Here is a 25,298-nt window from a genome sequence, read left to right as displayed (position 1 = left end):
TTACCTCCAATATAATTTTACCTGGTCATTCCTTATTTGATAGAACTTGGTATTATTTGGGATTATTGAAGAATCCAAAAATGTTTAATATAACCTTATAAATACGAACGAATTATGGTCATGGGATTGTTATCATCCGGATGAGCCTCTCTCAAAAGAATATCTAATCCCTTTAGTCAAGTGAAAGATTGTCGGTAGCAGCATATGATCTGTGATTTTGTTTCTAGCGGGAACCTCAGGTATTCAAAAATTGAGTAGTCAGTTGGGAGATAAGTGGAATAGAATTAGCAACGGTTCAGTGTGGGTGGTCTATCAGGGAGTCAGACCAATTCGAGATTTCAGATTTCAGGTTGAGTGGATGTGACTCTTCTGTATGGGATTGATTTAGGCTGGGAAAGGATTCGTTCATTTTCGGATCTGGAGAGCCCTGCTAGGGCTGGGCTCGGTCGCCTTGGGAAGGGTGTTGTGTATTCGGGGTTGTGATTGTATTGCTCAAGTCGTCTGGTGCCTGGGATAGTAAGGAATGATTTCGAGGACGAAATCTAATTTAAGTGGGGGAGAGTTGTAATGCCCTATCCCGAATCGTTTCCCATTTGGGTGTGGGTGACGTAATTTAGAAGAACCGAGTGTTCGGTTTGCGTTTTGGAGCCAAGGGGTATTTTGGTAATGTGTCAGCTCAGGCTTTTATGGAAATTGGAATTTTGTTCAGGAAATTTTAAGGCAAGTATGATTTGATAAAAACATAGAGCTTCTCTTTACCTTTTCATGGATATAAGGATCGTCGAAACTGGATCTATAATGAAGAAGTTATGGCCTTCGGAAGAATTTAGGGTTTAAGGAATACCCTGGTACACGGGGCGTACATAGGGAGTACGTGGGGCGTACTAATGCGAAGAGGAGTACACGGGGCGTACACTGGTGTACGCTAAGCATATCAAGAAGGATGGATCGCGAAGCCTCGGCCTCGTACATTGGGCGTACGAGGAGTACGTTGGCGTACGAGGAATGAAGGATACCCTAATTTAAGTATGTTGTACCCTATATAAACACCTTAAGTCATTAGGGTTGGCCTCTTTACCAGCCCCTAAGCCTCTAAAACCCTAGAAATCGCTCCTTAGCCTCCATTGTTGTGTTTTTGAGCTCATTGTGTGCATCTTGGTGTGTTTTGGTTCATATTCAAGAAGAAGGAGTTTGGTGCAAGGTTGTGGATCAAGGAAGAGCTTGTGGATCCTGATTCTCTACTTCATTTCCATCTTTTTTGAGGTAAAAAGCTTTGATATTGTTCATTAGAAGCTTAGATCTAGTCTATATGAGTTTTGGACCCTTTTTGGTCCCATGAATGAGATATAGTTGTTTGTCACCACCCTAGGAGCTATGAGTTGCCACTCTTGGTGTTTCTGAGGTCCAAAGTCTGTAAAGTTGGCACCTTTATGGTTAAGAATCACCCATGCATGAGATTATGTCCATTTAGTGAAAGTAAAGTGCTATATCTTGAATTTGGGTCCTTTTGGGGCATACAAAGTCACCAAGTCAGTGACTTTATGGTTCTAGACGCTTATTAGTTATTAGATCTATGGTTTGGACTTTTGGTCTTAAGAATTAAGTGCTTAAAGTGGATTTTGGCTTAATGGGTGAGTACGCTGGGCATACAAGTCTGTACGCATGGTGTACAATCTATTTAGCGTGTACGCTTAGCGTACAACTGAGTACACCTCGCGTACTCAGTCTGATGGGTTTTGTGTTTTGGGCTTCGAGGTTGGGCCTTTATTTTGGGCTTAAGTGCTTGGGTTCTTGTTGGGCCATCTGAGAGTAAGTGTTTTGGACTAGGAGATGGGGTGGGCTTTAGGGTAAGGCCCATGTAAGGGTTTGGGCCCAATTTGGAAAATTGGGCCAAGTATGGGACTTGAACGATTAAGTTGGATTTGGGCCTTTTAGAATTTAGGTTTGGGCCTAAGTCTTGGTCCAAAATAGGTCAGGGGTAAAATGGTGTTATTTTGTATTGATAGCTCGGGGATTCGTCGGACCTCAGCAGCTAGGGATTTTCAGTGAGATTCAGCAGTCGAGTTGAGTCTCCTCACTGAGTTTAGCAGGTCGAAGGCACCAATGTCGGCTCGTGGTTTATATGTTAGGATGCTAGATGTCTGCATGACTCTTGCATGTGTTATGTGATGGTATGCTTACCAGGCAAGGCCCGATGCCAAGCGAGGCCTGGTGAGTATATTGTGTGCTAGTGATCAGAATATGTTTTATGTTTACTTGGCGAGGCCCGAAGACTTTATCGTATGCTATTGTTTTATGATCATTGTATGTGTTAGTATGATTATGTGATATACATATAGTATGTGTATAGTGGGTGGGGCCCGGTGTCAATCGGGGGCTAAGAATAACAGATTTATATACCGAGTGGGGCCCGATGGAGGGTGGGGCCCAGTATGTGATTTATTATGTATGATATGTGGTATCTTGGGGAACTCACTAAGCTTTGTGCTTTAAGTTTTCAGTTTATGTTTCAGGTACTTTTGGTTCCAAGGGGAAGAGATCGGGATGACTGCATCACACACATAATGTAGTTCCGCTTTTGTGATTTACACTGATTGATATGATGTTTGATACCCTCATTTTCACTTGGATTTTATTGATGATGTTTTTGGAATACTGTTTTATTTAAATTAAAAATGGAACTTTTGGGTCATATTTTTCGGACGTTACAGCCAGGGTTGGCAAGGTTGCTTACAGGTTGGATCTACCTGAGGAGCTCAGTCATATTCACAACACTTTCCATGTTTTGCAGCTACATAAGTGCGTATTGGATGATGATATAGCGGTTTCCTTGGGCGATATTCAGGTCGATGAGCGTCTGAACTATGTTCAGAGGTCGATAGCTATTTCGAGAGAAAGATGAAGGTCCTGCGTAACAAGGAGATACCTTTGGTAAAGGTACAATGCCAGCATCAGAGAGGCTCCGAGTGCACCTGGGAGCCGGAGGCTGAGATGCGAGAGAAATATCCTGAGTTATTCTCCGCAGCAGACTTCGAGGACGAAGTCTAATCCAACTGGGGGAGAATTGTAACATCCCGATGGCGAGGTACTTCTAGTATTAACCCTATAATTTATTATATTGCATTTTTGGTCCCTAAGTCCGAGATTGTATGCAAAAAAGGGGTCCCTAGTGGCATTTTTGTAAAATTTGGCCTTGGGAGTACGCCATGCATACGTGATGTACGCCGAGCGTACTAGGGCGCGCCCTAGTACGCAGGGCATACTTTCCAGATATGGAAACCCTAATTTTTAGGGTACGGCTCGTATTTAAGCACTCTTATGGCCTCATTTCCTTCACCTTATCTGCTCCCATCCCTCTTATACGTTTTTGCAACCCTAGTTTCACCTTGAGGAGCCTTTTCAAGCTTAGAGTGTGTATTTTGGTGCCTTAGAAGAAGAAGGAAGGAAGCCAAGCTCATCTTAAAGGAGTGGAACACTTGGATCTGGGATTCCTACATCATTTGCAACCTTCCTAAGGTATAAAGCTTGCAACTTTATCCCTCTAGCATATAGATCTCTATTTGGATGTCTTTATAAAGCTTTTTGATCTAAAAAATGTTAGATCTTGAGCATGGCATGTTCTTGACCATTAAGCTGTCCTTTCAGACCCTAGGAGGGGTCTTAAGTCATAAAAATAAAGTCCCAATGGTTGAATCTATCCCATGCATGTTGTAGAGTGTCTTAAGGCATTAAGATGATGGGTTTTTATGGATTAAACACTTATTGAGCATGCTAAGTCATAAAGCTGGAAACTTTATGACTCCTAACGACATTTTTACCTTGGATTTGCTTTTGGTGAGTTAAGTCATTGTATTAAGCACTTAATAAAGAAAATAAGATGTGGGGGTTACGATACGCCCAGCGTATGCGGTCGGCGGCCCCGACTTTGGTCAACGGAGGAGTATGTCCAACGTACCTCCAGAGTACGCCCCGCGTACTCACCCTGAGTCGGCTCGGCTGGGTTGACTCAGTTGACTCGGTGGGTTTGACCAGTTTGACCTTGACTTTGACCAATTTTGACATCAAGGGTATTTTAGGTATTTTGACTAAGATTGGTCATTTGTTTGAAATAGGAGTCGGTTAGAGCTGAGATTTGAAGCCGAGACTTCTTCGGTTTTGTCTAGTTTGCGAGGTGAGTTTTCCTCACTACACTTGCGGGTCGAAGGCACCAAGTCCGGCCCATTGGTTTGATACCCTGATATTCACTGATATGTTGAGTATGGAATATGTCACACCCCCAAACCAGAATGGCGGAAACGTATGAGGGTGGATGACTTCATGAACCATATCATAACATAATGACTAATAGTGATCAAAGCAACACAACCATCATAATTATAATTGGGAAAATTACATTGTATCCAAATGTTGTTTGTTCCAATTCCAATTACATTACGACACAAAAAATGAATAGTGTGACGCTGTAACGTCCATCCTCACAACTTTGTAATTACCTTGCTTAACGATTCTCTGAGAATACAAGTAGTTTGAAAAAGTGTCAACAATTAAGTTAGTGAGTTCATAAGAGTTTTGTATGCAAATAATCTGTAACTTTTCCTTGTAAAATGATAGTGTATGTTTCCAGAAAATCCAATATTTTCTTAAAAATGAGTTGTACTCTTAAAACCCTAAGATCAAAAATGTATAAGTATTGTTGTACTCGAAAGTAGTATTATGTAGTTTTATTCTTATATAAAACCATATGAATGTATGTTAGCCCCCGTAAACCAAATGTATTGTTAATACCACATGTGATTTATTACAACCATGCTAAAACCGTAGTTAGCCTGTTGCGACGTTCTTCAGGCGTCGGAATGTTATGACAATTGTCACCCCAGACCTGTCGGTCTAGCTGTAGCTAACAGCTTAGGTGCGGGATTGTCAGTCCCGTATATATCTATACACAAGTATCACGCTCTCTTACGGGAGATTCTGGTTATAATACAGGACTTTTGTAGGTATTCTGGTAGGTACGGTGAAGACTATGTCTCACAAAATTTGTATTAACAGGTTTCTGTATAGTGTAATGAAAACCCTTTTGTAAGTGGAAATATTACCTTTCCATAGTGATTACATAGTGTAAAATAATCATACCTTTAAGTAATTATTTGTTCGCCCCAAAAATGGTAAAATAGTCTTAATGACCCATAAACTACACCCATTATAGTTTATCATATATGTTTTGTTGTGTCCATATATATATAAATTAGTATGTTTAGATGTTTTAAAAGATTATATCATATAATTTTACATCTAACACAAGTATAAAAACATTTAGTATGATAAAGCTAATTTTTCTAGTCTTTGGCCTTTTTAACGTCACTAACCGGTAAAAATTTAGTTGTAAACCTTGTAAAATTTATCTTTACCTTTTTGTGGATATTAAGTCAAACTAACCTTATATGTTTAAAATAACATATTTTAGGTCAAATCTCACATAAATGGTACAATTTTGTCTATGTTTTTAGAAAAATTATAGAAAAGTCATCGTAAGTCGAAATTTGGATCCGTAAACTCTCAGAGCTTAGAAAATGAGTCTACTTTGTCCATAATTTTTACCCTAGCCTTAAGTGGTTCATAACCAGAGTGAAAATGTTTATTTTTACAGACTGGTCTGAAAATGTTCTAAAATGATAAGTATTTTTTGTAAAAATCACCATAAATTGTAGAAAATCGTATGAACGCGTGTGTGTAGTCCTTAAAAAGGTATAGACCTAAACTATCTGCATATTGTATAGTTTTGAAATCTATTAAGTTTAAGAGGGGTAAAACAGTCTGTGAACAGACCATAACTTTTCTGTAAAAAGCTGATATTTAAGCTTAGATATGTTTTAGTGACATAACTTGTATTTTTAGTTTGCAAAGCCTTTAAATCACCCAAATAGGATTTGATTAGTGTATATTCTCCCCCAAAACTTGTAAAACATAAAATAGGGGCCGTAGAAAACTCACTTTTACATAAAACAATATATTCTTAAGTTTTCCTTTTGTAAAACTAAATCTTTGGTATTTTTAACTAGTTTCAAGACATATGTTCCATATAACATATTTTGGTTTATATCCCACAAAAATGGTGTAATAACTTGGTTATAACCATTTTGCTAGAAAAGTCATATTATGTTCATAAAACCCTAGTTTTTTTTGTAGTTTTGTTTTTGTGATCTTTTTCTCAAGACCATATAATTTGTTTATACTTATTTTTCATAGATTTGTATTTCTAAACAAACACACCACATATAAATGTTCAAATAACTAAGTAATAACATCTTTTCATGCATATAATACTTTTACACAACTTAAAGAAGAAGCATGTATAACAACTTGTGTTATTATACATGTTTACTTGTATTCCCCCCCCCCCCCCCCTAAAACTTGGAAAAACTCAAAAATGAAGGGGTATGAACTCACCTTATGTGTGTTTTCTTGGTGGATGAAAGGTTGTATATAGTAAGATTCAAGTTAAGAACACTTGAAGATTTAAAGATCCTATGAATAGTAACACATGATAATGTGTATAAATGGATTGAAACTAGTTTATAAGTGTGTAGAATCACTAGATTGTGAAGGAAATACTTACCAAAAACTCAAGAACCACTTGGAAGAATTTAGCTATGGAAGATGAGAGCTCTTTCTTGAAGAAGAAGTTGAAAAATGAAAAGAATGATGGTGAAGAAAGGGCCTTTTGGCTGTAAGTATAAGAGAGAGGGGGAAGGAGGGTGGGGGTGGGTAGGGTGGGTTATGGGGGTGGTGTGGGGGGACATGGATAGACTAAAGGTGTACTAGTCTAGGGTTAGTGTAATGACATAAATGAGGCCTGTTTATGTTGGGGGAACATTTTTGTAACTAGTAACTTTTTATTAAAAAAAAGTCAAACCTTTATAAACTCTTGGCATTTTATAAAAATGATGGTGTTTTTATAAAATAAATATGGTATAAAGGATGTATAAATATTTAATTTGAATTATAAAAATTCAAATTATTATAAACATCATTATTATTAAAAATAATTATACGTTACATGAAAGTTAGGTGGAACTCCCAAGTTCTTGCCGCTAGAATTTTTTGGGTGTTTAGCCGGGTATAGAATTTGTCGCATTTGGTGACGAAATTACCAAAATTTGTGTTTGTATCCTTTGTTATGAATTTTCCATGTAGTATAAGGTTTATGAATTCCACTACATTGAGTTATGAATATTATTTATACTAAAATAATATAAAATTGAATTACCGAATTGTTACGATACTAACCTTATTTCGGGTTTATATTCGATAATTTGCAACCAGAGAGGTACTTTGTATTATAATTTGTCAATGGTACATTAAAAACATTAGAGAATATTACATTTCTCCTAAAATTCTAATACGATTCGAGTTGACCTGGTTGACTTTTATTGACTTTATTTGACCAAAAATTGACGGTTGTCACATAATAGATATGCATGATTATGTTGTTGTTGATATGGTAGTCTGGTAGATCTGTAGGACTACCTGTGATATTATCTGCATGATTATATGTACATGTCATTATCTGTTATATGTCGACATATTGTGTTGGGTTGAGGTTGTACTGCTCTGTGCGGTAACCAATAAACCCTGGAGCATTCCCGATATGAGCTGAGGGTCGGGTAGGGCATGCCATATTATATAAATAGGCATAATTCAAGATCAATTTTTACATAATCATCAAGAACCCTAAATAAATTAAAGAACACTTACTTGGAGAATATTATATCCTTTGATATTGAAGATGACTAACTTCATATTATGATTCTTCCACTTCACATAATGGTGTCTAATTGATTGATTCCGATGGATGGAATTACATACACTGTTATGGTGTTTTATAGAGAGGTTGGAGGAGATATAAGAGAAGAAAAAACGTATCCCCTTCAAACGTTTCCTCTATTAAATGTCTATTCAATTAATCAAATACACCTTATGAGAAAGTATTAGAACCACACAATTTTGATCCCTCAACTTATGGATAAATGTCATATCCATCATACTATATATAATTAATCCTAGGGACCTGATATGCCATTATGGAAAACATTATAGTACACGATATAAATGTACCTAACATGTAATGGATATTACAAAATAGTCCTAAGGCCATACTAATGTGTTATTTTCCAACATTCTCCCACTTGGCCGAGTGACTATTTGTATACATGTTTCATTATTTGGCCAAGATAATTTCATCATGTTTCGTATTAATATCACAAGTAGAAAAGTACAGCATTACGCATCCATTTTAGATACGGGACCCCCACCAATCATACTATGGTACTTCATATGAAACTTAAGATTAATTTAAGCCAAATGACTTTAGAGTTAAGTGGTCATGCATTATATTTGTCTATATAAAACGTAATTGTGCACAAGTTACTAATATAGGCAAATTGCATATTATGGAGGAATAATAATCAAGTACTTGAATAATTAAAATTAAAAGTTTCATTGAAATACTATGCTAGAATTACAGAATACTAGGTGTATTTTTAAACCCATATTGACGACATGTTCACATAATTGGGTGGTAGACCTTTCATTATCGGATCCGCTAGCATATTATTTGTGTCAGTGTGTTCGATACAAATATTATTTCCCCCACTTGCTCTTAAACAAACAAATATTTTGTATCGAGGTAAAGCCCCATTCCACTATAATTATTGCTAATGACCGGAAAACTTATAGAGGCAATATTATAGCAAAAGGTTTTCTTTTAATGGCCTGTAAATGAAGTTTATGATCATGAGTCATGTGATTTAATTCATCAACAACATTTCATGGAATGTTTCTATGAAAAACAAATCTCTCCATCATAGTTGATATAGTCGTCAATGTTTATTTACGACTCTCCCACAATATTGGCCGACTAATAGCATATCGATGTATCCTACTAATGACTACTTATCTTTGTATTTTGTAAAGACATAGCCAAGAAACATATCACTTATATGTTTTTACTTATTTCACTAAACAAGTTTTCCATTATTAGTCCCATGAAAATATTATAAAACTTTATTGGCAGCTTCCTAGTGAGTTAGACCATGATTTAATGATAATGGCTAAGAATGCCACCGAAAATGTGTACCTTAATTGTGGAAGGAACTGAAGGGAAGTATTGTTGCATTTTATATCGACTTACTACACACTCAATACATGTATTTAGGGACATGTCTAAAGCCCTTGGGATTCCTCAATGTGTTTATATGCCTATTGCATATTAGGCTTCATCGAGATCCTTCATATCGAGGTGATGTGACAATAACTGTTTCGATTTGTGCAACATATCATTGTTATTACCCGGCAAGATAATGTCATCTCCATATAGTATGAGTATGATAAAGTCCCTCCCACTGATATTGAGGTATATACACCGATCCATATGGTTCTTAATGAAGTCATTATTGTTCATCACTTTGTCGAACATTAGATACCATCGACATGAAGCTTGATTCTGCATGTATATTGGTTCCTTGAGTTTACACATAAGATGTTCTTAAACCTTATAAATGTAATTATTTGTGTGGGTTATATAAACATCATTGTGTAACTCTTAGTTAAGAAAATTGTTTGACATCTATTTGATGTATCTCTAAATCCAAATGAAATACTAGAGCCATTATGATCCTAAGGAAGTCAATTCGAGAAAAATTTGAGAATGTTTCTTGGTAATAAATACCCTATTTTGTGAATACCTTTTAGTGACCAAACGAACTTTATGACATTCAATGTTCATCATTGGGGTCCAATTTGGTCTTAAAGACCAACTTGCATCTTATGGGTTTGAAAACCCTTTGGTAATTTGGCATGTTCCCAAACATCATTCGTTTACATTAAATTAAGGTCTTCAATCAAAGATTTATTACGCTTAGTTGATTGATCACAAGTTATGGCATTACTCTCCATGACAGGGTTATTTCCTTCCCTTTGTCAAGATCGGTCTCATGTAATCGTCAAAGTTTATGAGTCGCTTACATCATAAAAGAAGTCGTATATGCTATTTCATGGGTTTTAATGCCAACAACTTGAGTGAGATCTTTTATGGTGTTTCATTTACCCATGCATTTGAAAAGGCTTTCTATGAGGCAAAACTAGAATCTTCTAATGAAGTGTTAATAGTAATGGGCACTTGAATTATAATTGAAGGTTCTTGAAGGTCAAAATCCCTCAATAAACCACTCCTACTGATTTTGGCATTCATAAAAAATCCTACATGCTTCATTTCTTTATGGTACTATGTGACGGAACAAAAAGTCGGTAACCTTTAACGCTTTTAGGATAGCTGATGAAGAAACAACTTACAATTTTCATGTTTATGTGATTCAGGATTTTAGATTTTTGTTTCGGCCGTACATCCACACCCTTAAATACCTAAAGCTTGTATTCTTCCTGTCAAAAACTCAAAAGGAATTTTAAGAACAGATTGTAAATGAACTTTGTTTAAGATGTGGATTGCCGTTTTTTAATGCCTAGGTCCAAAATTAGGGCAACTTGGTGTTTGCAAGCATACTTTTCACCATGTCCATTAGGTTTCTAATCCTATTCTCAACAACATTCTTTAATGAGGAGTACACGACATGGGGTATTGGTTAATTAGCCCATGATCTTTGCAAAATTCAAAGAAAGATCGGGGTCCGTTTCCAAGTTTTGTATGCCTACCGTAATATATGACACTTATATCTAATCTTAATGCTTATAATTTATGGACAAGTTGATTTTCAACTTTGGCGTCAAGCATTTTAAACATTTGAAGAGATTTAGATTTTCCATTCATCAAGTACGGATACATGCATCAAGAATAATAATCAATAAAAGTTATATGTGATTTTTGACCACATACCTTTGTCACGATCTACAGAGGTCAATATTAATAAGCTTTTGTAAATTGAGCATCCTGTAGTCCTTATTTATTCCTTTGGATGCAAGTGATGCATTTATTGAATCATGAGAAGTCAAGTTACAATAGAACATTTTACAACACGTATCATCCTATATTGTGATTTGTGGCCTAAGCCTTAATGTCACAGCGTGGATAAAGTCTCAAACTTCTCAATTTAAGTTCTCGTCAATATTAAACAATATTGAAGGTTCCAAAAAAATGGTTGTTTAATTATTATTTATAGAGGTATTCCTCCAAACAACCATAGCCAACAATATGGGAATTGAAACTAACAGTTACATTATTGTATCCAATCGTAAAAGTATAGCCAACATTCGCTAACTTAGATACAAATAATTAGTACATAAAGAGTGTCTTTAAGACATTGACAATAACCACTTCCAGAAAACAACATGAAAAATAACTTGCATTGACAAGTGTTTCTATGTTCAAGTCTTCATCATTCCCAACATTAATTGTTCATTAAGTTCAATCCAACTTTCGGATTGTATGAAATCCCTGTAATGAGAAAAAAAATACGTACAATTGAACTTATAAATCATAAATGCATATAATCCATCTTTCCTTGCAAGCCAAAAATTCCATTAGGTGCGGCCTTGTAATGACAATATTTGCAACAAAGTTTACAGTACCCATATTTTGGACCTTATTAGAAATATCTTTATCACCTTTTTTTTATAAATAAAGTCATTTCATGGGATAGAGTGATAAAATATACCAATATGTTTTTTATTAACACCAAAATAATAGGTTTTATAGACACCCTACCAATTATCAGTTTTGCTTTGGCTAGACCAACAACTGGAAATAATGGCGTACAAAAATCATACTATGCTACACAAATATTGTAATCACCTTTGGGCAAAAATACAACATTCATGCATCTTATGCTTGAAATTTCAGTGCATAACTTATTATTCAATTAGCCTTTGGGTTCCTTGAATAACAGCTCATACAGTTGCATAATTTGGTGTTTAATAAACTCTAATGTCAAAACTTATGTAACCTTTCTTTGGTCCAGTGACTTAAGCTTGACATTAAAGATACCACTCGTCGACATACAAATGAAGTCACAAACAAAATCATGTGGTTACCTATTAAGCATAATATGATAATAAATTTAAATTGCATCATTAGGTGGTCTTCAATTCATGCTTAAGGACAATATTGTAGGGTTATTAGTAACATAAAGTTTCGCTTGATAAATAACGAATTATTTTGAATTTGGAATAGATAAAGCACAACTTCATGATGGCAGGAAATATGCAATTAGATGCCAACTAAAATATCTAAATTTTATGATAGTGGCAAATAGCTATATGATCCCATTACTTATCCACAACATATACCATTTAAAATGATTTTTCATAAGAGATTTTGTTCATTAGGATATCCTTCACAAAATGTACTAGACTTTGCTCCAAAATCATAGCTATTTGGCATTTGGTTTAATTTTAAAGGTTGTATGAATTTCAGTTTGAAATTTCAAAGGTTGTATACATTAAACATGATAGTTTATATGAGTTGAAGCAGTAAATCATTCATCAAATGAATCTAAAAACTAAAATTCATGTGTGACTATTAAATCACTTTCTTTAAAAAACAAACGCCAAAATGGATTTGCAAATTTTCCTTTTAATAAGTAATTATAATAAAATTAATAGTATTTCATTCTTTTCTCTTTTTCTTTTATTCATTGTTAACGACATTATATTCAACATATTATGCCGACAATGACTCTTAGTCTTAGGCCTCAACACTGCAAAGATTTGAAACCACTTACGCCACCAATTTCAACATGAATTTTAAGTTGTAACATAGAAATCATAACAAACCAAATTGAATAATTTGGAGGATGAGCATTAAGAATGAAATTCCATCAAACACTAATCCTAATTTATAGTTAGATTTTAATATACCCAATTCGGTGGAAGAGTATCTCCATGACATTTCGTAGGGCACTAATTATGTTGTGCAGAAGAGAAAAAAAAACAGGAAACACTTACGAACATATTTGTTTCTTATCATAAGACAAACAAAATTAAAAATCAGGGAGAACGTATAAAACATGGCTCTTACTGGAAATTGCCTACCCAAAATAATTTGGTTTTTGGTTGATTTGAGTCAGGCACTTATAAGCGCTACAAATCATGCAACTAAAAAATGAATTTTAATAATAAATTCTTAAGATTGCAGGCATCATTCATGTGACTTTTAGAGGAGGCAGTAATCATTACCCAATGTGTTTGATCTCTAATTTTAAAATCAATTCACAATCGTTAGAGTTCAAACACTAAAATGGATACAGGTTTCAAAATTCCAATTTCAAGAGAACATGGGATCATTACTTCAATTAGGGCATGCGACTATTATCAAACAACACTTCAAATCTGAAATAATGGCTTGATAATCTAAAATTAAACCATGCTCTGATACCACAATATTATATAAATAGGCATAATTCAAGATCAATTTTTACATAATCATCAAGAACCCTAAATAAATTAAAGAACACTTACTTGGAGAATATTATATCCTTTGATATTGAAGATGACTAACTTCATATTATGATTCTTCCACTTCACATAATGGTGTCTAATTGATTGATTCCAATGGATGGAATTACATACACTGTTATGGTGTTTTATAGAGAGGTTGGAAGAGATATAAGAGAAGAAAAAATGTATCCCCTTCAAACGTTTCCTCTATTAAATGTGTATTCAATTAATCAATTACACCTTATGAGAAAGTATTAGAACCACACAATTTTGATCCCTCAACTTATGGATAAATGTCATATCCATCATACTACATATAATTAATTCTAGGGACCTGATATGTCATTGTGGCAAACATTATAGTACACGATATAAATGTACCTAACATGTAATGGATATTACAAAATAGTCCTAAGGCCATACTAATGTGTTATTTTGCAACATGCCAGACTCATACGAAGGGCTCATGAGCATTCCAGATACGAGCTGAGGACCGGGCGGTATGCCAGACTCGTACTGAGGGCTTGATGGTATTTCAGTCCGGTAACTGATCTAGTCAGTGAGCAAGCCAGACATAAGTTATGGGCCCCAAGGGCATGTCAGAGTTATGATGTGGGCTCATGGGTAATCCAGTCTTTAACTGTGGACCCATTACATGCTGTTATTGTATATGTTATCTAGTTATGTGTTGGTATTTTGGGGGAACTCACTAAGCGTTGGCATACTGTTTTGGGTTATGTTTCAGGTACTTCGGATGACCGTGGAAAGGTGAAGGCGTGGCCATACACATCCTCTTGTTTATGATCTATGATTTTGGGAAACTCTGATGTCGGAAATGTTTTGAAAACTATTTTGTAAACACTTTATGGATTTGGGTTGTATTTAAAAAGTTTAAATTTATCATGATTTTATGGGCGTTAAATTCTCTTATTCCATTCCTTTATGATTCCAAACCATTCCATGATATAAAACAAGATGGGCACTTGAAAATGTTGGGAGGATACTTGGAGTTCTTCATGGAACCTTCATTGCATGAAATGTATCTCAACTTAAGAAAAGAGCTCGATGAGTTATTCCAGTATAAAGTAAGTAATGTATCCTCTCTTATTCATTATTTTTCATTTTCATTCCTCCAAGAATTGACTTTTCTCAACAAATTTTCATGTCATCCATTGAAGGGAAATTGTCATAAAAGTCCTAATATTTTCGAAAAAAAATTACTTTAGTCCCATATTTTATTTTTTGAACAGAAAAGTCCTGATTATTTGATTTTACACGATAATATGTCATTTCCTGTTAAAATAAAATAAAAATTAGTTAATTTGAGCCAAAATGAAATAATCGCGACTTTTATGTTCAAAAAAAAGATTTAGGACTAAAGTGAAACTTTTCCGAAAATATTATGACTGTTCTAACAATTTCCCGCTATTGAATCCCAAATTGGATTTACACACCCACCACGAGCTTTTATCCGTTGTGCGCTTACGCCTCTCTGAAGATCAACAAATTTTCATGTCAGCTATTGAACCCCAAATTGGATTTACCGAACAAGCCAGCTGCCAAACAACCAGTTTATGTCAGTTTGTGAATTCAATGGCTATTCTGTTAGTTTTTTTTAGATGATTGAATAAGATGATTTTGAGACTGGATCTAATGTCAATACGTTGAGGTTTATTATTTATAGTCTACAAGCGAAACACACGTTGATATTTTTATAATTTCTCTCTCTCTCTCTCTCTCTCTCTCTCTCTATATATATATATATATATATATATATATATATATATATATATATATATATATATTACAGTTGTTTGTTTTGTCAGTAGGTTATTATTTGATTGAATAGTTTTGAATAGCTTACTATGTCATATATATATATATATATATATATATATATATATATATATATATATATATATATATATATATATGCACACACAAGTAGGTTCGTGAATAAACATAAATATTTTGTGAAAATGCGAAAACATATTTTATCTTATAAAAATCAAACACATGTACTTTAGAAATTAAATTTGTTAATAATAAATTAAAGATAATAAGTTTACGTTGGAGGGTGTTATGGTAATATAGATTTAAAGGTGGTTTTAACAAACGTTTTTTTTCACGTCCTTAACCACTTTTAAATTCAAGTTTTCATAATAAAAATTTCAAAAAATATGTATTGATAATATGAAACAATTTTTCATGTATCATCGATTATCATCATGTAGTTCAAAGATTTGATGGATTCTTGTCCAAAATATAAGGTTAAGGTGATTCAATCTCATAGGTTTTCATTGTTTTCGCATTTTCGCAAAATATTTGCATTTTTGCATGAGCCTCCCATATATATATATATATATATATATATATATATATATATATATATATATATATATATATATATATATATATATAGAGAGAGAGAGAGAGAGAGAGGAAGGATCATTTGAGAACTCAAAGTTTCCCGAGAACTCGAGAACTAAAAGTGGAGCGCCAGATCAATTATTTGTATGGCTTAGATGATTAGTGGCAAAATTTGTAAATATTAATAAGTTTAGTGGCATATCAGGTTTATTAAAAATAATCATGAGGGTAAACTCGGTAGAAAAATGTTCTATCCTTAAGATCAGACCCACAGATTACTCCCCCAAAACCATCGTCGTCCTCACCAACCCCTTCTCTCTCACCTTGATATTCCCCCAAATTTAGACTTTCTCTCTCTAATCCCTTGATTGCCTCTTTCTTTCACAACTTCATCGTTGATTATTTGATGAAATCCAACGCCACCATCTGAAATCTATGGTCGCGTCCAGTAATCGTCACGCCATCAATCGATTACCTTCTTCATCGTCTCTATTCTGTCTCCATCGACATCCCCTGTTTCCAATCAAATCTGTAGGAGGTGTCAACGCTCGGAAAAGCATCGACGAGAGATCACGGAAGAACACAACGATGATACATCTCTTTCTACTTCCTTCCTCCCGCCATCGCCTCACCTTATGATGGTGTTGTGTTTACTTACGTTCTTCCTTGACATCTCCTTACTGCCTCCAGATTGAGAGCATCTTAATTTATCTCCCGAATATTCATATCCTTTATACATCACCGCCTCCACCCTTCCAAACCTATTACATCGACTACGAGTCTGTCTCCCTAAGATCTCAAATCTGGATGCATCTCATGTATTCAGTTTTCTAGACTGAAACTGATTCTTCTCAGGTATATCTCAATCCATCGGTTCCATATCGTCGTTATAGTCACAATTTTATATGAATGTAGCTCTGATTCATGTCTACTGATTATACAAACAAGTCGATTCATATTATACAACAGAAGTTTATGGCAATCAGACCAGTTGCAATTTGTAAGATCGACAAGGTATAATTCATTGGTCCATCTCCATCTCGACTCAAGTTTTAACCGATTGCGAAATGTATTGTAACATTTGATTAATTTTTTAAGTCGATTGTTAGTTTTTGTTGTTAATGTATGATAATTATTCTCTATTCATCAATATTCTTCAATCGAGGGACACACAAGTTTCTCTTCTAGTTAAGTTCCTCATGCACACCATGTGTTTGTGTTTATGTCCCAGTGAGTTTATTTTGTTGCTATCATCATCTTTTTTTATGTATACGGGAGTTCAGTGAGTTGCATATGTTTATTTACATACTTGAATTGAACCGGGTGCTATAAGTCCTATAAAACTCTGTTTCCCTACAAGTCATACTTGTTAACCACATGACTCCTATCACCACTTTTTTATACATTGGGATAATCTACAGAGTTTAACTATCATTTTTTTAACCTTTTTGTATAATAATATTTATGGTGCATAACAGGAGGAGAGAAATCATTCTCATCACTATGTTTTGCATTTGCACTTCATGAGATGACAGAAGCTCCATTTCAGCTATGGATGAGTTTGATGTGTTTATGGTAAAATTACTTTACATGAATAATTAGTTGTTTATATTCTTCTTTTTAACCACATTAAATTTCTTTTAATAAAACACAATCAGTGGCTTGGTTTTAACTTTTAATGATCTTTATATTGCAGGATGTTGTGAGTAGAAAAATAAGCTTGGACACAGTTGTGGATTTTGCTCTGGCACAAGGATCACAGTGGACATTTATTACACCTCATGATATAAGGTAAACCACTAAGTTCAAGTTTGTTTCTTTTTCGTTATTTACTTACAAAAGAGATGTTTATAACATTTTATGACAAGTTCTGTAGTAAAGAAAAAAAAGAATAGTGTTGTAACATTTTATTTAATTACTTGATATATATGTATATTTATTTACATCATGGTAAAACATGATAAAGAAGCAACAAATGGCCGCTCCTCGCTCATAAACAAAGGTTTGGTTTGGTTTGGTTTGCTATTGTTAATGCATTATGGTGTACTTTATAAAAATGCTTTTTTATAAAAACAACCATTACATGTCACAAGTGAATCACATATGAATTACATGTGATTCAGATGAAAATCACATGTAATTCACATATAATTCACATGTAAATCATAAGTGAATTATATATAAATTATATGTGAATCACATGTCACAAGTGAATCACATATGAATTACATGTGATTCACATTTAAATCACATGTAATTCATATATGAATTACATGTGATTCACATGTAAATCAAATGTGATTCACATGTAAATCACATGTTATTCACATATGAATCACATATAATTCATATATGAATTACATGTGATTCACATGTAACTCACAATAATTCACATATGAATTATATGTGATTCACATGTAAATCATATGTAATTCACATATGAATTACATGTGATTCACATGTAAATCACATATGTATTTTTGTGAGTGTTTTTGCATCAATAAATTTCTTTTTATTTTTCTTGTAGATTTGGAAGAAATTGTGTTGAATATTGAAAAGATGAAAAATGATAAATTGAATAAAATATGGAAATATTGACACGAAGACATGAAAAGCATTTTTTTGTTTTTGATATTTTATATTGTATCGAATAAAATACTTATTGTATTGTGTTTATAGATTAGTAAATAAAATAAGTTTTTTTATGACTCCTTTACAAATATTATAATATATGAAATATGCATATATGCACTTGTAAAAATATGCATAAATGTACCAAAAATATGCATATATGCACCTAAAAAAATGCAGTTTTTTTTTAAAAATAGTGTCTTTTTTAAAAAATTTGGTTTTTGAAAAAACTGCAGTTTTTTAAAATAAATGCATTTTTTTAAAAAACAATTACAGGGTTTTTAAAAAAATTGTAGCTTTTTTTTTTTGAAAAGTTTGCATATTTTTTTTAAAAATGCTGTTTTTTTAAAAGGAAATACAATTTTTATTTTTATTTTTTTGAAAAAATTGCAGTTTTTTTTTTTAAAAAAAATGCAGTTGTTTTTTGAAAAAATTACAGTTTTTTCTTTAATATTTTTTTCATTTTAAAAAAAATCATGTTTTCTTAAAAAAAATTAAAAGATCTCCATTTTTTTTTAAAAAATCGAAAATAATTTGTAAAAAAATCCGAAATTTGAGTTATTATGTTAATTTTTAAAACTTGTTATTAATATTTCAAATAACACAAAAAAATAAACATTAAATGAGATTGGTATGATTACGATCATGCCCTTATTGAATTAGTTTTGATCTAACGCTCCACTTTTAGTTCTCGGGTTCTCGGGAAACTATGAGTTCTCAACCGATCTCACCCCTATATATATATATATATATATATATATATATATATATATATATATATATATATATATATATAGGGAATGGTTATTTGGAAAACAAAAAAACCCTAAAAATCATAAAAATGCATAAAAAATACTTAGAGATCACAAAACTTTTTTTTGAAAAAATCGCAGCTTTCTATGCAAATTCGCTGAAAAAAATTTTGAAAAAAAAGTTATAAAAAAAAAAGAAAATTGATTTTTTTTTCAGCGAATTTTAAGAAAAAGCTGCGATTTTTTATAAAAAAAAATTCAAAAAAAAGTTATGATCTTTAAGTATTTTTTTTATGCATGTTTATGATTTTTAGGGTTTTTTGTTTTCCATAGAACCTAAACCTCTATATATATATATATATATATATATATATATATATATATATATATATATATATATATATATATATATATATATATATATATATATATATATATATATATATATATATAAATTAGTAAATATCTTTGCTATTTATTGTAGTTTAATATAGGTTGGTTATTTTAAAATTTTATTAACATATAAAAAAATGAACGAATTTTTAAATGATATCAATATACATTGTTGTTTACTTTTAATATGTTAATAGGGACACTTTCTGTTAAGTTTTAAAAAACACTAGGTTACTATATAGCAATTATGTTACTTAAGAAAAAGCTTTACAACTTTACAGAAAAACAACTTTACAACTTATAGCAATATACTTTCAAAGTACATTGCTATTTACTTTTTTTACTTTTGAAAAAACAGGAACCATACTGAATATTGATGTCATTTATTAAAAAAAATGTTGTCTACAAAGAGATCCTTCAACTATAATAGATATTCAGACATATCATTTTATTTTTTAAACTTTTCAATTTAATCAATAACACGAAGTCTGTTTCTGTTACTTTATCTTTCTTTCTTTTTTATAATTATTGTATCGTTTTTTTATGATTTTATATGTATTTTTTATACGTTCCCCCACGTTTTACGTAGGTTATAATCTAGTTGAGGCATTACAACACTTACCAAGTGTACAAATGACGATCAAAAGCAAGCAAAATCACAAAAAATCGACTAGGAGAGAAAAGGAAACTTGACCTAAAATTTCATGTCAATCAAAAATCATCACTTCAAGTGGTGACCAAGTGACGATTTTGGGTTGTTTCACAAAACCCAAATCATGGCCACTTCAAGTGTCGATTTGATGTTATCAATAATTTCTTCCAAAATCTTCGAATCAGTTGCGTCTAGATGCATTGCGAGTCAAAATTATATTTAGGAAATGGGAAATTTATTGGAATTTATGACTTTAATATCCAATTTTAAACATTTTGATGTAATTGTTTCGGGTTTCCACGAGCTTTTTGCTGGTGTGTTGAGAATAAGAAGGGTGTATACCTCAAAAGTCAAAACAAAAGATAAAGAGCATCGAAAATAAGTCCATGTCCCATCTTATTCCCCCTTTTTAGATAATAATAAAAAATTGCATTTAGTTCATTGACCTCGGTATCATGAACTCCATCTAGGTTGACAGTGGATCATTTCGAGTCCCATTTAACCTTAGGGAGGAGGGAGTCATTCCTTCCCAACCCACTCAACCCACTTCCACATCAGTTTTTTTTCACTCTTTTTTTTCATATTTCTCAACTCACAACACATGAAAATCGTATCTTTTTCAACCCACCCAATTAAAAAAAATACAAAACAACTAAGGTACAAGTTTTAAAACACATGGTACAAGAGAAAAGAAGAGAGAGAGAGTAAAGAGAGGGAATGAAGCGGGTTAGTGAAACCAATTAAACAACCTACCACTCCCAACCCATTGAAGAGAGAGTGGTATCTTGTACCTCTATTGCTAATTAAGACTTGTACCTTAATTTTTTTTGTATTTTTTTAATTGAGTGAGTTGAAAAATATAACATTTCCGTGTGTTGTGGGTTGGAAAAAATGAAGAAAAAAAAGAATAAGAAAAACTGATGTATGGATTGGGAGGAAATGACTCCCTCTTCCCTTTGCATGGCAAAATCATGACCAAGTTATTCTCTATACACAATTATACTTAAATTTTCTTTATAAACTAAATTTGGTTATGTGAAACACATAACACACACGGCCCAAACGGCCCTCAACTGCCAAATCTCTTACACAAATAGAATGAATAAAACAACTTCAAGTATGTACATTCAGATGATCTTGCTACACCAATTTTTAACTTCTTAGACCCGTTTCAACTCCAACATCGAAAGTAGATCAACAATTGACATATCCTCTTTGGTGGTAATCAGAATTCGGGCAACAGGGTAACAAGTTCTAGCACCATCATACTCCATTCAATCAACAATCTAAAACCATTGCTTATGCTCCAGCCTCCATGTAATTTACACGAATAGAGCAACATCGTATCACCTCAGCCAAATCCAACCTTCTACACGCAGATCATAGAACATATAATCTAATCAGTGATTGATTTGTCCAAAATTATTCATTCTAAGAAAACAGAACATTTTTTTATTTATCTTTTTATACTTTTTCCAGTTTGATAAAAGGTCCCGAGTTGAAAAAATTACCTGCTGTGGTGTTGTATGTACACAAGAAACCATAAATTTGAACTTTAACTCGCCTCTAAAACCGAGTATTTTCATCCACCAATCGAGCATTTGAAGATAAATCCCCCTTGCGTATCTCTAACATAAGTGAGAACCACTTTACAACACTCGACACAATCTTCCATCTCCTCTGAGCTTTCCCCATGCCCGAACACGGAAACAAAAACCTATCAACTGCACACTGCAAATCACCGGGTGAAGAAGAAGAAGAAGTACCAAGATACTGTAAATGCATCGATGAGCTCGGGTCACAAATCAAGGTGTTGTCGACATGGCATGCGAAGTCCATAGGCTCATCAAATCCAACATTGATTGAACCCATTTGATTCGACTCATATTCACTTGGAGATGGAGCGTTCATCTGTGGATAATCAAATCGCCCTTTTGGAAGGTAATCATTATTCCCTATATCTTCGGTTAAAGAGCAAGTTCCGGTTCTAAGAGATGCTTCATCATCATAGGAAACAACTTTCTCCAAGTTTTGAAATGCATATATCACCAACTTGTGGGCTTCCGTCTATATATCCATTTTTCCAAGTTGTCATAACAAAACAGAACAGGTTGTACTGTGTCATGTAACAAACACAACAATAATGAAAGAGAATATGCGTTGTCTGAGAAACTAACCTTTTCGGTTTCTGATAGTTTGTTGGAAACAACATATTTGCAATTCGAAAGGAGCCCAAGGACTTGTCCCACAATATTGAACACAACGCCATCCCTTTGATGAGATTGAGGACAATACAAATACAATTTGTTATCATCTATCACGCATCTTGTAGCATGTTCCACAGCAACTTCCCACATTTTAGCAGACATACCGGATCCGAGAATCTGCAATGCTAAAGAATCGGTTAAAAATACAAACTTTATGAGCAAGATAATACAAAGAATGCAACATCTTACATGTCGAAGCCTTGCAGGGTATAGAAAGTAAAGAACTAAGAAATCTTTGACTGTTTTGACTTTTTCCTTGTTCAACCTCTTGTGAAAAGCTCCATCCTTGCTGATTTTTTCAAGTCTCCACACCTCATCAGACAGATACGGTGGGTGATGTTTCTTGTATACTAAAAACCAAGCAAAATCACATCGTCATATTTATTAAAAAAGTTATAGGTTCTGTTTCTTTTTGACTTGATAGACTTAATGTGGACATGATTTAGGGGTTGTTTTTTTTTCCCGATATAAGGTATTATGTTTCTTTTCTAGACCGAATAAAAAGTTTGAATGAGACTGAATGACTATTTTACCCTTACATTCCAAATTACATAGAGAGTGATCGAAATTATTAAATAAACTTACATTCCCCACGATGATCCCGGACAACAAAAGACTCCGACTTTGCTTCTCTCACTCGAATTCCATCAAAATTGTCCAAAACCCGTGCTCCCAGTCTGAATTTCCGACTCCTTATCCAGCTTGAATTGTCTGTAAAAAAAAGATCACCCACTAAACCTATGCCTTCTTTAAGATTCAAAAGTGCATTTCCATGAAGAAGTGGTTTCTTCCCACGTCTCGCTCTAACAATGTTAGCACTGAACTCTTCAAGTGTCCAATTGTCATCAGAATCATCACCAAAGTCTCCCTCAAGAACCACTATTTCCACTTTTGCTGATGATTCGATCCCACTGGAAATTGTTTTCCCAGTATGAGCGTCGATTAATGCTACTTTTAGCATGTTGCAGTCTCCTCCTTCAATACGGGTCCCGGTAAAAACTGGAAGAGATAGAGCACTTAGGAACTGTAACTGTAAGCTCTTTGGGTGAAAAGATTCCATCTCATCCTCACAATCCCTGTGTCAAGAACATATGTTAGTAGTCTTACATAAAAGTAGTATTCATCATGCATTCATGCCTTACCACTTCATGTGTGCAAAATGTTTTTCCAATGCCATTTCAACTTCCTCTTTCACCTGTACCCAGATATAGTTATCTAATTAGCAATAAAAAAGTTCATTAAATGAAATAAGTAGGACAAGTAAGTAGTAAGCGTATTTTGTTGTTCATTTTTTGCTATATACATTAATGCCAATATAAGTATCTTATATAGTGTTGGATTCAAAATGGATATGAAAAGAAATTAAGAGGATCTTGTGACATACTACTCTGCGGATCAAGGGTTCCAAAACTGGCTCCACATACTTGTGGATTGTACAGAACTTCATCACCTCCAACACTGCACTGTATATATCAAGATTCAATAGTTACTTTTCTCTGAATCTTCTAAAGTCGATTACGATTCTTAAAAGTAACAAATTAAGCACGAATCCCGCCAAAACAAATACGTGGTGGCTAGGAATCGTATACAACACCACAAAAACCAGATTTAATCGAGTAATACTAACGAACCAAAAACAAACATATTCAATTGGGGGTGAGTAAGGGTTTGACGGAGTTACTTTCTGAAAGAAGGACGTTTACGACGGGCTGCCGCATCGGAAAACGACTGATGTTCCCGTTCTTGTTCCTGTTCTTCCTGTGAAGAAGTACTGACATCGTCCTGCTTTTGCCGCTTCTGCGACATGATTTACTAGAGCAACCGGCTGTGGTGGTGGAAGCAAAATAACAGCCGGAAGTAGTACTACTAGAGGTGGAAGGTGATGAGTATGAAGGAATCAGTAATCAATGAATCGATGAGGATGAAGGGAAATCGACAAAGACGACCAACATGCGGTGTCAGACTGGAAGACAAAAATTCGAAATATTCTTTTAAGAGAATTAATTGCAAAGGAACAAATGAGTCTTAAGGTAGCCATCGGCAAAGACAATCTACGGAACACGCCGAAATTTTGGTCCATACGACGGAAACGGAGTACCATGTTTATATCGTAGAAATGTTTATTATTAATATTGCAAGATAGATTTTTCTACAAACAACGATATTAAATAACATAGAGTTTCTTATTAAAAAAAAAAAAAAAAAAAAAAAAAAAAAAAAAAAAACATATATTATTTTTGTCACGTCTGGTAAAATAGTAATTTTTTTTTTAACAACAACAATTTTAATTCAAAACAAAGAGGCTAGCTAAAGATTAGCAAAAAAACAAAATTAAGACAGGATTGGATTTCCCATCTGGTCCATCCAATTAATCATAGCCTTAGAATTCCATAAAGTAAACAAACAAAGAAAAGAATGTTGAATAATGTTATTAGAAATAGACTACTTCCTATAATCGAATGACCAAAATAAAACAGAATTCAGGTGTCCGAATGACACATCCCGAGCCTTTCCCCTTGCTAGTGGAAGTATCTGAAACCAAAACTGAAAACTGTAAGCACGAAACTTAGTGAGTCTCCCCAATACCACATACCATACACATAACACATAAACATATATTGGGCCCCGCCCCTGCTACATCGAGTCAAGCTCGGCATCGGCTTTCTCGGCATCGGGCCCCGTCCGGCATCAAACCCTATTCGGCATCGGGCCCCGCCCGGCATCAAGCCTCGCCCGACATCGAACAAATCTTGGAATACATAAGAGCATAACAACAATACACATAAA

The 25,298-nt window shown here is 33.7% G+C and overlaps 1 protein-coding gene across 2 annotated transcripts; it reads right to left on the bottom strand.

The window, feature by feature from the left end:
* Nucleotides 1-21,241: 21,241 nt before the first annotated feature.
* Nucleotides 21,242-24,534, bottom strand: LOC145121632 (Calmodulin binding protein-like protein). Of its 2 annotated transcripts, XM_079057367.1 has the most exons (8): nucleotides 24,193-24,524; nucleotides 23,896-23,974; nucleotides 23,654-23,706; nucleotides 23,097-23,587; nucleotides 22,701-22,861; nucleotides 22,422-22,628; nucleotides 21,756-22,311; nucleotides 21,242-21,613 (listed from the first exon to the last, which is right to left on the bottom strand). In XM_079057367.1, the coding sequence occupies exons 1-7, from the start codon at nucleotides 24,315-24,317 to the stop codon at nucleotides 21,811-21,813; spliced, it is 1,617 nt and encodes a 538-aa protein (XP_078913493.1). In that variant the 5' UTR covers nucleotides 24,318-24,524; the 3' UTR covers nucleotides 21,242-21,613; nucleotides 21,756-21,810. The 2 variants fall into 2 exon arrangements, with proteins under 2 accessions (XP_078913493.1, XP_078913526.1); XM_079057400.1 differs by lacking the exons at nucleotides 21,242-21,613; nucleotides 21,756-22,311 and having other exon boundaries at nucleotides 22,428-22,636; nucleotides 24,193-24,534.
* Nucleotides 24,535-25,298: the final 764 nt, after the last annotated feature.

Source organism: Lactuca virosa, chromosome 1 (assembly GCF_052849685.1).
Source record: "Lactuca virosa cultivar CGN04683 chromosome 1, Lactuca_virosa_CGN04683_v6, whole genome shotgun sequence".
Classification (NCBI taxonomy): Eukaryota; Viridiplantae; Streptophyta; class Magnoliopsida; order Asterales; family Asteraceae; genus Lactuca; species Lactuca virosa.
The sequence above is the reverse complement of the archived record's forward strand: the minus strand, read 5'-3'. Positions and strand labels throughout refer to the sequence as shown.

What these genes read in the sequence shown, in the direction of transcription:
- LOC145121632 (XM_079057367.1), bottom strand. Translation starts at nt 24,317, where the DNA reads ATGTCGCAGAAGCGGCAAAAGCAGGACGATGTCAGTACTTCTTCACAG. An exon ending in AAACGTCCTTCTTTCAGAAA is followed by an intron (nt 23,975 to 24,192) that starts GTAACTCCGTCA and finishes TGATATATACAG; the next exon opens with TGCAGTGTTGGAGGTGATGA. An exon ending in CATTTTGCACACATGAAGTG is followed by an intron (nt 23,588 to 23,653) that starts GTAAGGCATGAA and finishes TTCTTGACACAG; the next exon opens with GGATTGTGAGGATGAGATGG.